Genomic DNA, 12334 nt, shown 5'->3' on the forward strand with positions numbered 1-12334 from the left:
TGCTGAGCATATGGGGCATACAGATGTTACAGAGGCCTGTTGTACATGTGAGCTGGTGCCCTCAGGGGTTCCACAAAGACTTATATTGTGTTGCAAACAGAACCTCATGATATCTGTGTTCACCATCAGTACACAGATGACGCACAATGATGTATTCTGTCCATTGGTGACTATCCATCTGGAACTGCCAGGGGACGGGAACCAATCCTGCCAATGCCTCCAAGACCCAAATTTACACCATGGTATGGGGAGCCAGACTTGAGAAAGCACCCTGGTATGTTTTTTTAGCAAGTCATCGCATATTCAAGTATTGCTTGAGCCCCTTAGTACTGCTAGTGCCTTCTTATCTACTGGAATTTTCACACAGAACCCTCTTCCAGATTTACAAAGAATGGTCAAAAAAAAACCATGCTGTTAGCTGAAGTTATGCTGATAAAAACTGGATGGTTGATGGCAGAGGAAAATGGGCAGCCTTGTTCAGAAACAGCTGAGCACAACACACTGAACTTTGTCCCAAATGAAAATCATTTAAGCACCACAACTTATCCTCAGCATTGCTGCTGATCACATTTCTCCATTTTTGAACACAGGGTACCCTTCTTTCGATGGTTACTTCCAGCAGGATAATGATGTAAAAAGTTTCAATCACAACCTGATCTCTTGAACATGACAATGACTTAACTGTACTCCATTGACCTGCTTTGGGACCTTTGGGATGTGGTGAAACAGGAGATTTGCAGAGTGGATGTGCAGGAGGGGGGAGGAGAGGAAACGGGCCATGTGGTGTTTGTTTGGTCATGTGACATTGATAGTGATGCAGCGCACGATTGCAGGGTAGTTTCACTGAAGCAGAGAAGCAATGTCAGCGGTGTGGGGCATTTTTTTTTTCAGTGTTGAAAGGATAGAGAAATATATATTGCGTATATAGTATCAGTTATTGGCCATTAAGGCAATGTTCACATTTAATATCAATATCGTCTCAAACTTTCATTTCATTGTATTTCGAAATTTTACGTAGAGGGTGAAGCAGTTTGTTCTTGACACCGGTCTGTAAGTCTGAAACTGCTGGGAGGCTTCAAAGGTGCCCTAGAGTCCCCAACATGTCCTGGCATGTTGCTTATCCAGACAACATAAACACAATGCTTAAGCTGCTGGCAAATCTTAAATCATGACTTTAAAAGGCCTTTGAAGTTAATCAGATCACTTAGGAGAGCCCGTATTTTCAGCTCGGTGGTCACAGTGGGCAAACTTTTCACTTCACAACCCTGTTGTACAATGTGATGACAGGAACCTCCATTGTCTTACTGTTACTGTAATGTACATGGATTGTGTGGTATGTTAAACATGGAGGATTTTGCAGAAATGGCCCCAGGCACGAGTGTAAGCAGGCTGATTTTTGAGTGCTGCTGAAGTAATATTTGCATAATAAAACAGCAAATGAGATCCTGTACCAACAAGAAAGAAGTTCCTCGAAACTCCTGTTTCTTGTGTGTGTGTGTGTGTGTGTGTGTGTGTGTGTGTGTGTGTATATATATATACACACACACACACACACACACACACACATTAAAAAGCCATAACATACCTGTTCAAGCTTAAAGATGTGCTGGTTGAAGTAATGCTGAAGACGCTCATTGGCAAAGTTGATGCAGAACTGCTCAAAGCTGTTGGTCTCGTAGTCCTCAAAACCAAAAATGTCGAGCACACCGATGGACAAGATCTGAAGGAAAGAAAAGATAACATTTGGTCCTAAATGAAGGGTTCAGAATATACTGAGATCTAGGAAAATGTATCAATTTTGTAAACTTATTTTTTTTCTGGTTTATAGAAAAAAAATAATAATTTGAGTTATAGTTATGGTTTCAAACCATTCAATTTAAGTTGTGAATCCATTCAGGAGACTATTGTTTTGCAGCCGGACGTTTTACCTTAGTGGTTTCCTCCAGGTCTTTGATGTTCAGCAGAGCGTGGTTGATCCTCAGCACAATCCAGTCAAACAGAGCGCTGTACAAAGACTTCGCCATTGAGTCTCGCACCGTGACAGCCTGAGAGAAGGGAGAACACAATACAACACTTTGTGAAATTCTAATCTATTTTTCTCGTGTTGATTTATTAAAGAACCTGCGATACTTTATGAAGAGCTGGGTCTGTTTTGATAACTGATGAACAAACAAGGTGGGGAAGAGGCAAACACAACATTTGACTCCAGGGCCTAAAATATTCAAGCATCATCAGAAGATAGGCAAAATCAGGTTTAAATATTAAATATTACAAGGCTTGTACAAAATGGACTTAGACATCAAATAAACATACAGTGTCTTGCAGTAATATCCATCTCCTTTAAACTTTCTCAACATTTTATGACATTTCATTGCATTATATCTAGCTTTTATGTGGAAAAACCAATCCAAAGTAGAGCATAATTCTGAGGAGGTTAGACAACTATGCATGTTTTTTTTTAATTTACAAATTATATTCTGATAAGTGAGGCACGTAGATGCATTCAACTCCTATTGTTCTGGTTCTCTTTAATAAAATCCCGTGCAACCACCTGTCTTCATGTGTAATTTAATCTGAGTATAACTCCAGAAGTTCTCCAAAGGCCTCAGAGGTTTGTTAGAGAACATGAGTGAACGAACATCATGAAGACCGAGCAACACAGCAGACGGGTCAGGGGAGGAGAGGTTTAAAGCAGAGATAGGTTATTAAAACAATATCCCAAATGTCAAATATTTTACAGAGCTCGGTTTAATCTATCATCTAAAATGAAATATTTCCCACATTTCTAAACACAATGTTAGTTCCTCATGATGTCCTGCAATCATCCTTTTGTCACCTGGTAAAGACCAGATCCTAGTAAAGCATCTTTGTCTGCTTTATCTTGTTATTAGCATAACTTCACATTAACATTTTCCAGCTATGGAGCAAACTGACCTTCCTGACATCTGGATATCAACAATGGCACCAAGATCCTTTATTTGAAGAATGTTACAACTTTGATTAGTGTCCAGCCCCCTACACAATGTCAGCTGTTTGTGCACTACCAGAATGAATGTTCTGACTCTTTTATTCAAATGTAAATTAAAACTGATTTTTTTTCTAAACTAAAACACCTTCCACATATTTTGATTGTCCCCTGAGAGACACCCGTCTCATTTCGCTTCAGAAAACCAAGTTCTTGGTTGAATGACAATTATTCTAAATCTCCTGGGGGAATAAATCATGTTGGGCTTAACTGTTTATATAACATCTATCAGCAGCAGAGTAAGTGTGTTAATGAACAGTGAGCCTTTTTTTATATACCTCCATATTTGTTTCTTAGGGATTTTTTTAATGGGTTTTGATCTGTCCTCATTACTGCTGCTACTGTTCTAATTTTCCCTCTGCAGGAAGCATTAAGACATTATGCATTTTTAGGTTTGTAGACGCATATTTGGCTCATCTTTTACATCTTTCTTATTATGCAGTTTGATTGGTTACCCTCTTTGCAAGGCAAAATGTAAAATAATAAAATAAAATCAAGAGATTAATTGTACCAGGGCTCCTCTTTGTGTGGAGCTGAACTAGAATGCAGAGTTTATCCATTAGTATAAGAGTTGAAATTCAGGACATTAACCCTGAGTCAGCCCTCAGGTTTATTGTTCGACACATCTGCATTACACGTTAGAGCTGATGTATCTGACTTTGCAGCAGCCTTTGTATTCAACAGTCATAAAATACACCCAAAAGAGGTATCAGAATATACCCAATAAAAGTGATTTATACGTCCAGGTAAAATCTAAGACTCGGACAAAGCCGACTTTTAAGCCGTTTCCAAAATTGTTGCACTTCTGCTTTAAAAATCAAGCTTTTAAACTTTCACCTGACAATAAATCCCGTCCCCACGGTCATGTCATGCCTCCAATTGCTCAGGTACTTTGGATTTATAACAGCTATAGAATGTCCCAAAAAATGTAAAAGCCAGACTGAAAGGAGTAAAGGGACAGGAGTCGACAGTGACGGAGGAAATCTGGCCCAGATGACCACGGCACAGACATTATGACACGCTCAGATGTTTCTCCAGTGTGTTCGTGATAACGGCTTCTTGGTGCTTTTATTGAGAGAAACTGGGTGATTTCTGCATTTGCTGGAAAGTTTTGACCTTCCTGTAACACCAGAGAATTAGAGCAAAAACCACAGAGTAGCTTCCCCGCATTAAAACCTCCCCTTCCTCTAAACAATTCACCAGATTGTTTATTTTGCACACTCACACCAAACATGTCTTCATTACGTCAGGAAGTATTACTTTAAATCCTCATGCGTGATTTGCTTTAATGATCAGAGCTTTTCAGAGTTGGAAGGAGGGATTTTTTCAAAGCATTCACATTTTAGACTAAATTGAGAAAATGTTTTCTTTTTTTTCTTTTTTTTGCATTATTGCAGTTAAAAGGCAAGGCGACTGTTGAGACTGTGGGAGCAATATTTACACAAAGACCACCCAGTGATCTCCCATAACAGTCACTGTTTGTTCATTTAAAATGACTCCTAAATATCCAGCAGGTCATTACGAGGTTTGGTGGGAATATTTAACACACCATGGTATTCTCGGAAAGTCTGGAGACAAACGGTGCCGAGATGCATTAAGCAAAAAATAATTCACCCAAATCACTGCTGATGGTAGAGAAAATTCAACTTTGAAAGAATACTCGCTGATCACGATGGGTTTGACGCTAAAATCGGTGTAAACCACGATTTGTTCAGGATCTGTTGTGCATTTCTGACGCCTCTCGCCTGTAGACCGTGACGTGTGTTTGTTTTCCTAGCGGAGGTCCCAATGAAAACTACAGGGGGGCTCTAAATGCCTTCCCCTCTCTCTGCACATGCTGAAGGACTTTGTGATTGTGAGCGTGCTGATGTGAGTGTGTGCGCGCACTAGTTTGTGGCTGCAGACGGAGGGAGCCAGCAGGAGGAGATCCGGTGCTGGTGCTCCCTGTCCTGTAAACATGGCCAGGTCAGACTTCAAAAACAACATCTACGATGAGAAGGTTGACCAACTGCCTTTAGCAGCACAGAGAAGTTACGCGGGCATACAAGTCAACGACCAAATTTGTGTATCTAACCAATCCAGCCACAGAATTGGTTATACTGTACTCATTTTCCAGTAAGTGCCTTAGTTTAAGTGAAACATCTACCGTGCCATGTATAATCATTATAGTGAAAGTAATTTATTTGGATTTTATGTGGAAGAAATACTGTTTATTTTGATGCCTACTTGTAACATGGAAAGAAAAGGATTGATGATTTTATTATTCCTTTAATATCCTAAATGAAATCCAGTGCATTCAATTGTGATCAAAAGTCAGCAAATATAATTAACTAGCGTGTTATGTAATCCCTGTAAAAATACAGCTGTGGGGCGTGGTGGCGGCGCAGGGGTAGTGCAACACACCCATCTACGGAGGCTACAGTCCAGAGTTGGACTCCCGGCCCGTGGACCTTTGCGTGTCTTCCCCCTCTCGCTCAACCCCATTTCCTGTCAGTCCACTTTTGAATAAAGACCACAAGTGCCACAAAAACAAATAAATCCAGCAGTTCTAAGAAGTTAGATAACGTTAGTGAACAAACAGCATCATGAAGACCAAGGAACCCAGCAGACAGGTCAGGGAGAAAGTTTAAAGCACGGTCAGTTTGTAAAACAATATCCTGACCGTCATCTCTCAATTCTCTGTTCCATTCACCATCTGAAAATGGAAAGAGAATCGAACACCTGCAAACCTACAAAACACATGACAGTCCACCCAAACAGACAGCCCTGGTCAAGAAAGCATTAGTTGGAGAAGCTGCCAAGAGGTCCATAGGCTTGCTGGCCTTGCAAAGTTATCATGCACTACTTTTAAAAAATAAAATAAAGGAAACTCTTTAAAAACACATCAGATCTAAATTGATAAAAAAAATCATTCTGGATAGCCATACTGGTATGAAATGGGTAATGTGTTAGGAACAAAAGGATACCACATTATTTGATGAAAATGTAAATGATTAACAGACAGACGGCTTTATCCAAAGTATGCGGCAGGCTGGTCCAATTTGCTGAGATCTCATTGCAGCACCTCAAAATGATTGAGTGGCCCCCTTCTGCTGGTATGCACGTGGGGGCCATTACTAATGGCCATGCGATGATGTGAACAGAAAGATTGGGTTTTATACTTATATATAAGTTTTTTAGCCCTAGCTTCCTTTGATGATGTTGGCTAGAACATGGCCAATCAAAGCTCTTCAACATAGAGGAATCCATTTAAAATGATCTCAGGAAATTGTAAAGTTTTAAACAGGTATGTCTGAAATGTGTTGAGTATTTGGCAAACTGTAAAGCAGCTGAGATCTCACCTCAGCATCTTTGTAGGGAACAATGAGCTTCTCTCCCACGGTGACAGTCTTCCTCGTCGTCAGAGCTTCACACAGCATCTCCTCTTTGACCTGGTGGCGACACAGGCAATAGATCACAATTCTGAACGACTTCTTCTCCATTTGGTGCATCTTTGAAAATGGACTTAAATTAGTGCAGACGTCCCACTATACTAACAACAATACAAGCAAATGAGAAGTAGATGAAAACTCCTTTGCAGTACCTCCAGCAGCTCTGAGACGACAGGCAGCACCTCGGGGTTGGAGATGTCGATGGAGTCGTCCCTCTTCTTCTTGTAGCGGATGTCTCCCAGGTGAAGGATGGCCGACAGCAGAGAAAAGATCCTGTTGCACACATCAGGGAACAAAATAAATAAAAGCGGGAAACTGTTTCCGTTAACTCTGCAGCATTTGATAAGACACTTGGTGAGCAGCAGTTTCCCTTTGCCACTCACTGTTTGCGCGTGGCGGGGAGGAAGCCCACCATCTCCATGGCCAACTGGAGTCTCTCAAAGTCATGCTTCAGGTCCTCTCCTTCAACAGTGAAGCAGTCCTACAAGAAGCAGAGCCTGGCTGTTATCAGCCCTCCATCCACTGGGAACCATCAGAGCCAACGATAAAACTCACTGCAGCCTGCTGACCTACACCCTGCATGTATCTGTTTATTAGCATTCATCACATGCATCGCAGAGATGCTTAAAATAGCTTTTTTTTCTTTTTTTTGAGTTTGCTTTGCCACCGAGACAGAAACAGCAAGGTTGTCTGAAGCAGACAAAATAACTGAGTCACACTGGAGCAGGCTATGATTAGGGCTCTGGGTCAAACCGTACAGCAACGCTCCAGCCCCATGTGCACAGCGGCTTGTGTGCACGCTCCGCTCATGGAGTGGAAAATCTGGCCTGGCCTTCCCTGTAAAACGCGCTCCACAAAAATCTGGCGCGCCGTCAAAAGAGCTGAGAGAGGTTGTGATTTACAGCTTTGTTTGTGTTTAAGCGATGTATGACGAGCTAAAACGGCCGTGAGGAGAAGCGGGAGGCGTCTGTCTTTATACAGCAGCAGCGACGATGTGTAGTGAAAATAGATGCGTCATTTAAATCCTTCACTGGACGTTAGCGAGAATAAATTAGCAAAGCACACGGATACAGCGCAGTAACACTAGATTCATGTCGCTGGAATAAAAAAAATAAAAATAAATAAAAATAAAAAAAATCTAACATTACAATACTGCTAACAAACTGTTTAGCAGGAAAGAAATGTTTAAAACCGCATAACCTTCTCGGGGGACCTGGATTGTTTTTTTAATGAGCGGAGGATAGACTTTTTCACCCTCACTTCAATGTGACCACAAAGTCAGCATAGCTTCTCAAGTTCACCATATTCCAAGATGCTGAAGTGCAGTAATGATCACAAGCTATCGCTCTATAGTTTGTATTGAATCAGAGCATATAGTCAGACTGGTATTACAGTGGTAGGAAACCACCTCTTAAGTGTATGTATGTATGTATGTATGTATATATATATATATATATATATATATATATATATATATATATATATATATAATTCCCTTCCAGTGGGTCAGAGCTTCTTGTCATCCTTTGAGGTGTTCTTGATCAGAGGTCCTCCAGGCTTTCTGAAGGTCTGACAAAAGGTTTTTTTTGGATTGTGACTGGTTTATATTTATTTTTGTCCTCACATTTTTAGTCCAATATCCGACTGTCGCAGCATTTTGTGGGACATGTGCTAGAGAGAAAATGAGTAAATAATAGGAGGACAAATGAAGACATTTAAGGTCATGATCAGATGGTGGTCATCTGAAATCTGAAATTAAGTCCTGACAGATAGTTCTCAGTTTTGTTAGTGTTAAAATATCCTTTATGGTCCATTATACCATGTACCATGATGTTTTCTCTGGTTTAACTCAAACACATTGGAACAGATTGTGTTATTGTAAGAAATAATTTTTTCCCCTCCCTTGTTATGTTTAGCTTGATGGCTAGCAGGATGGGACTCTGGCTGTCGTAGTCATGCCATACGCAGCCTCACCAAGGAAGGCTTTATACCTTTGATTCCTCACTTGATTCCCAAGCCTTGATAGTTTTATTTCATTGCTGTGATCTTTTAAAGTATGATATTTTTTACGTTTCTGGTTATGGCTCAACACAACATGATTTGTTACACGAGTATAGGAGTCATTCTATACCGAGATAATTCATGGGTCACAGTTAAATCTGGGTCAAACTACCCCTTACCGTACCATCATCCCCACCTGTTACCACTTCTTACCTACCCATTATTGTTTTTCATACACTGAAACAATCCATGTCATATCACCGTACCTGAATATTTAAGTTTATTTCTCTTGGTATTTGAGCATCAAGATATATTTTTGGGGAAATAAAATCATAAAAATGCCTAAATCCTACAAATCTTCATTTAATGTCATTTATCATCCTATTTCTTTTGATTTTGGTTCTGCTCTCATTTTGGACCAGCCGAATCTGATAAGATATGACAGATTATGGCTAAAATAATTGTTAGTAGATATTATTCATAGTATTGGCATAACCTCATTTTCTTTGAAGCAAACTGAGAAGAGAAAATTAGATAAAATAATAATAAAAAAGGCCCAAATTGCAAAAGTATAAAAGGGAAAAGGAGCAAAATGACCAGCACATATGAAAGTTAAGAAGACTATTGAATTAAAACCTTTCTGGAATCTCATCAACTCTGAAGTGTTCAGGCATTGGACTGAAACCAAAGCATCCTGATAAAATATTAATCAAGACACAAGATAAGAATATTGCCATTTCCCTGACCCTTTTCTAAAGTTGCACTTTTTATTTTCGTTTTTCATAATGAATTCAGGAACACTTAAAAACAAGGGGGTGAACATTAGCAATATTTTAAAGTGGAAAACAAGAGTGGAACAGAATGAAATAACTGAAAGGAGAGTCCAAAAAAAACCCCACAAACAACAAATTACAAGCCATCTGTTTTGATCACCAACCTTCTGCAATCCAGCATTTCCACAGTGTTGAATCACTCAGACCTGCATACAGAGCAACATATACAAAGGATTCAAAAAGCTACGGTTTCAAAACTGCTAATTTCTGAGGGTTGACATCCCTTTAATGCGAGGTTGGATAAGGTGCTGGAGGGACCAGAGTTTTGTCCCGCTGCATTGAACATGCGGCTGCACTTTGGGTCAGCAGCTGAAAGAGGGCTTGACTGGTCATTCCATAATCATAAAAAAACTGTTTAGTGGGTTTTTTTCAAATGGTAGAAAAAATATAAATGCTCTGCAGCTTACTCAGTATCCTGAAGCCAGCTTTTCAACCCAATGATTTCAAGTGGAAATGCTGCATTGGGAGTGATCAAAAGTCTCTTATTGTACTAGCAGAGGCAGCTACTGTGACTAAACATACCAGCATAACTTAGAGCTGCAGCACAACGGAGGGAAAGCAAAAACAAACAGAGCTAAAATAAACCAAACCTGGAAATACCCAAAAAAGCAGCAAACCGGGTGAAGGAAAGGGGCGGGGCAGAGGGTGTGCAGGATAGGTGTGATTTATTCCCAGAAAGCGTTCAGGTGACAGTGAAGCTAATTTGCCCCAAAGACTGTGCAGACAGGCGGGCGGTTCACCCTGAGCTGAGGCCCAAATACTGACCGTTTCACTCTCACAGTATCTGTCCCAGTGCGGATGGCTGCGTTTCTCTGACTTCTGGAAACGTTGGGGCAGAGTTCACAGGCAGGCGGGTCAGGGTTAGACGGCACCGTTCATTTCAACACCTACTCATGAGCTCATTACAGTAGATTAATGCTCAATCAGATACAACGCTACAAAGATGGACAGCAGCGACGTGAACATCCACACACGGAAACACAGAGCAGCTAATTAGGAGCAAAACAAAGCAGATACAGCACAAACACACTCCTCATTTATTCTTTGGATCAGAATAAATGATTTTGTTACAGATAAGAAATCTATAATGAAGCCTGTTTTAGCCAGGACAAACATTTGTATTTCCTGCAGGGCTTTGAACCGATTTTTTTTCCCAATCGTTTCGTTCCGAACAGAAACGGAATTATAACGTTTCCGGTTATGAGTTCCACCAATAAATTGATGTTCCCGAACCGGTTAGAACAAAAAAATACTGTTCCCAGAACGGTTAATTTCATTCCTTTCGTTTGACAAATATAGCTATTGATATTGTGTTTGGAATGAGCGTTTTACTTAACGATGGATCGTAATTTACCTCTTATTTAAGACGTGTAGCTCTAGTGGAGACACCGCTCTCTCTCTCCATTCAGTCAGCAAATGTGTGATGTGATGTCACACAGGAAGTGAACCTCAGCCGTCATGGTAACGTGCGCAGGAAAATATTTTACTTTTTTTTTTAGTTAATTAGGCAACGAAACGAAATAAAACCGGTATTAACCGGTTACCATTATTTTTAAATAAGTGTTCCAGTTTCAGAATATAAAAAATAATAACGTTTCCGGTTTCGTTTCTGTTCCCTGTAAAATACAAAAAGTTCCCGGTTTTCGTTTTCGTTCCTTGAACCGGTTCAAAGCCCTGATTTCCTGGTCACATAAATGTCTAAATTATAATAAGATTGTTTTTTTTTAGAACATTTTTTAAGTTGCTGCTTTGAGTTGCTCAAGCGCGAGCCACCAGAGCTGACAAGGACTCCTGGATAGGTGTCGAAACCTTTTCAGAAAAACTGAGCGGAGGTCCGGTTGCCTCCGATTTAAGATTTGTTGTGGCGAAGACCCTGACGACTGAGGCCTTTTTTTAATTTCCACAGCAATTAAACTGCAATTAAACTGCATTTCTGGTTACTGGTGTAGTTGTGAGGCAAAAAACACACGTGAGGCCCTGGTAGACACGCTGTGACGACTGACGAAAAAAGAAACTGCAACATGCCTGGGCCGCTTGTCATCGAGTCATGGCTGACCAGGTGGAGTTAGAAAAAGTGATGAATGAGTTATTTCTGATGCGGGAGGGTGAGTTTCAGTTTAAACTCCACAATAAAAGCCCCCAGAACTAAACCAGGCACATCAGATGAGCAGGATGTGAACAACGTGCAGCAGCGGTGTGTGCACGCTTTTCTCCACGTGTTTGCATGTGCACACTGGTGGCTGGGAGGAATGGGAGGAATTCCCTGCTCTCCTCTGCGTAGGCGGAAGAGCTTGGGAGAAGGAGGAGGAGGACCAGGTCCCTTGTTGTCATATCGTGACTTTGAAAGCACAGAGGCGAACAGGCATCAGGTTTTATAGGATATTCACATTCCATACCTTTAATGTGTTTTTACGTGGAACCTGTTTTTGTGGCGAGGGAACACAGCAAAGCTTTTGTTTTCCCTCTCGCACCGCTTTGTGAGTCAGAGAGCATGTGCTACGACACAAATACCCAACGTATACGCAAAAAGTATATTCCCAGAAATTCCCCGACAAAAAGCAAAACAAACAAATCAAGCGGCTTGTGTTCCTGAAACAGAGGACAGAGTTTTCATGGTGAAGGTGTGATGTGCCGGGTTCTTGTCTTCCTGTTGCTGGACACTGAGAATGATGAGCTGACGGCAGAAATACTGAACACATGGCGAACATTTACTGTGCTGTAAAAGACTCTACCTGGTGGAGGTAATGATATCCTTCAGGCTTCTTCAGGTGAAAGGCTTTTCTCTCTTCCTCACTCGCTCCTGCCAGCAGGTAATAAAAGACGTGGTAGTTTCTGAAAAAAAAAAAGAAAAGAACAGGATAAAACCAAACAAATGACAAATGTATAGAATCGTGATTAGGTAGATATTCTCCAAGCCAAGAAACACTTTACTAGAAAACAAAGCAAAGATGCTGAAAAATGTAGAAATCTTCCCATCTGCATAGAAATGTGGTAGCAGACGAACTTGGTAAATCAACCTGTAGCGCGTGAAGACATTAGCAGCG

At 40.7% G+C, this 12334-nt stretch overlaps 1 protein-coding gene across 1 annotated transcript in view; it reads right to left on the reverse strand.

Annotated features, from left to right (window-relative positions):
• Positions 1 to 12334, reverse strand: part of myo9aa (myosin IXAa) — a 119417-nt gene that overhangs the window by 45919 nt on the left and 61164 nt on the right. Inside the window, 6 exon segments of the mRNA XM_036136172.1 lie at positions 1586 to 1720; positions 1929 to 2045; positions 6367 to 6456; positions 6609 to 6729; positions 6840 to 6937; positions 12023 to 12122. Of these exon segments, the coding sequence (XP_035992065.1) occupies positions 1586 to 1720; positions 1929 to 2045; positions 6367 to 6456; positions 6609 to 6729; positions 6840 to 6937; positions 12023 to 12122 (661 nt within the window).

The sequence above is a fragment of the Fundulus heteroclitus genome, chromosome 4, assembly GCF_011125445.2.
Source record: "Fundulus heteroclitus isolate FHET01 chromosome 4, MU-UCD_Fhet_4.1, whole genome shotgun sequence".
Lineage (NCBI taxonomy): Eukaryota > Metazoa > Chordata > Actinopteri > Cyprinodontiformes > Fundulidae > Fundulus > Fundulus heteroclitus.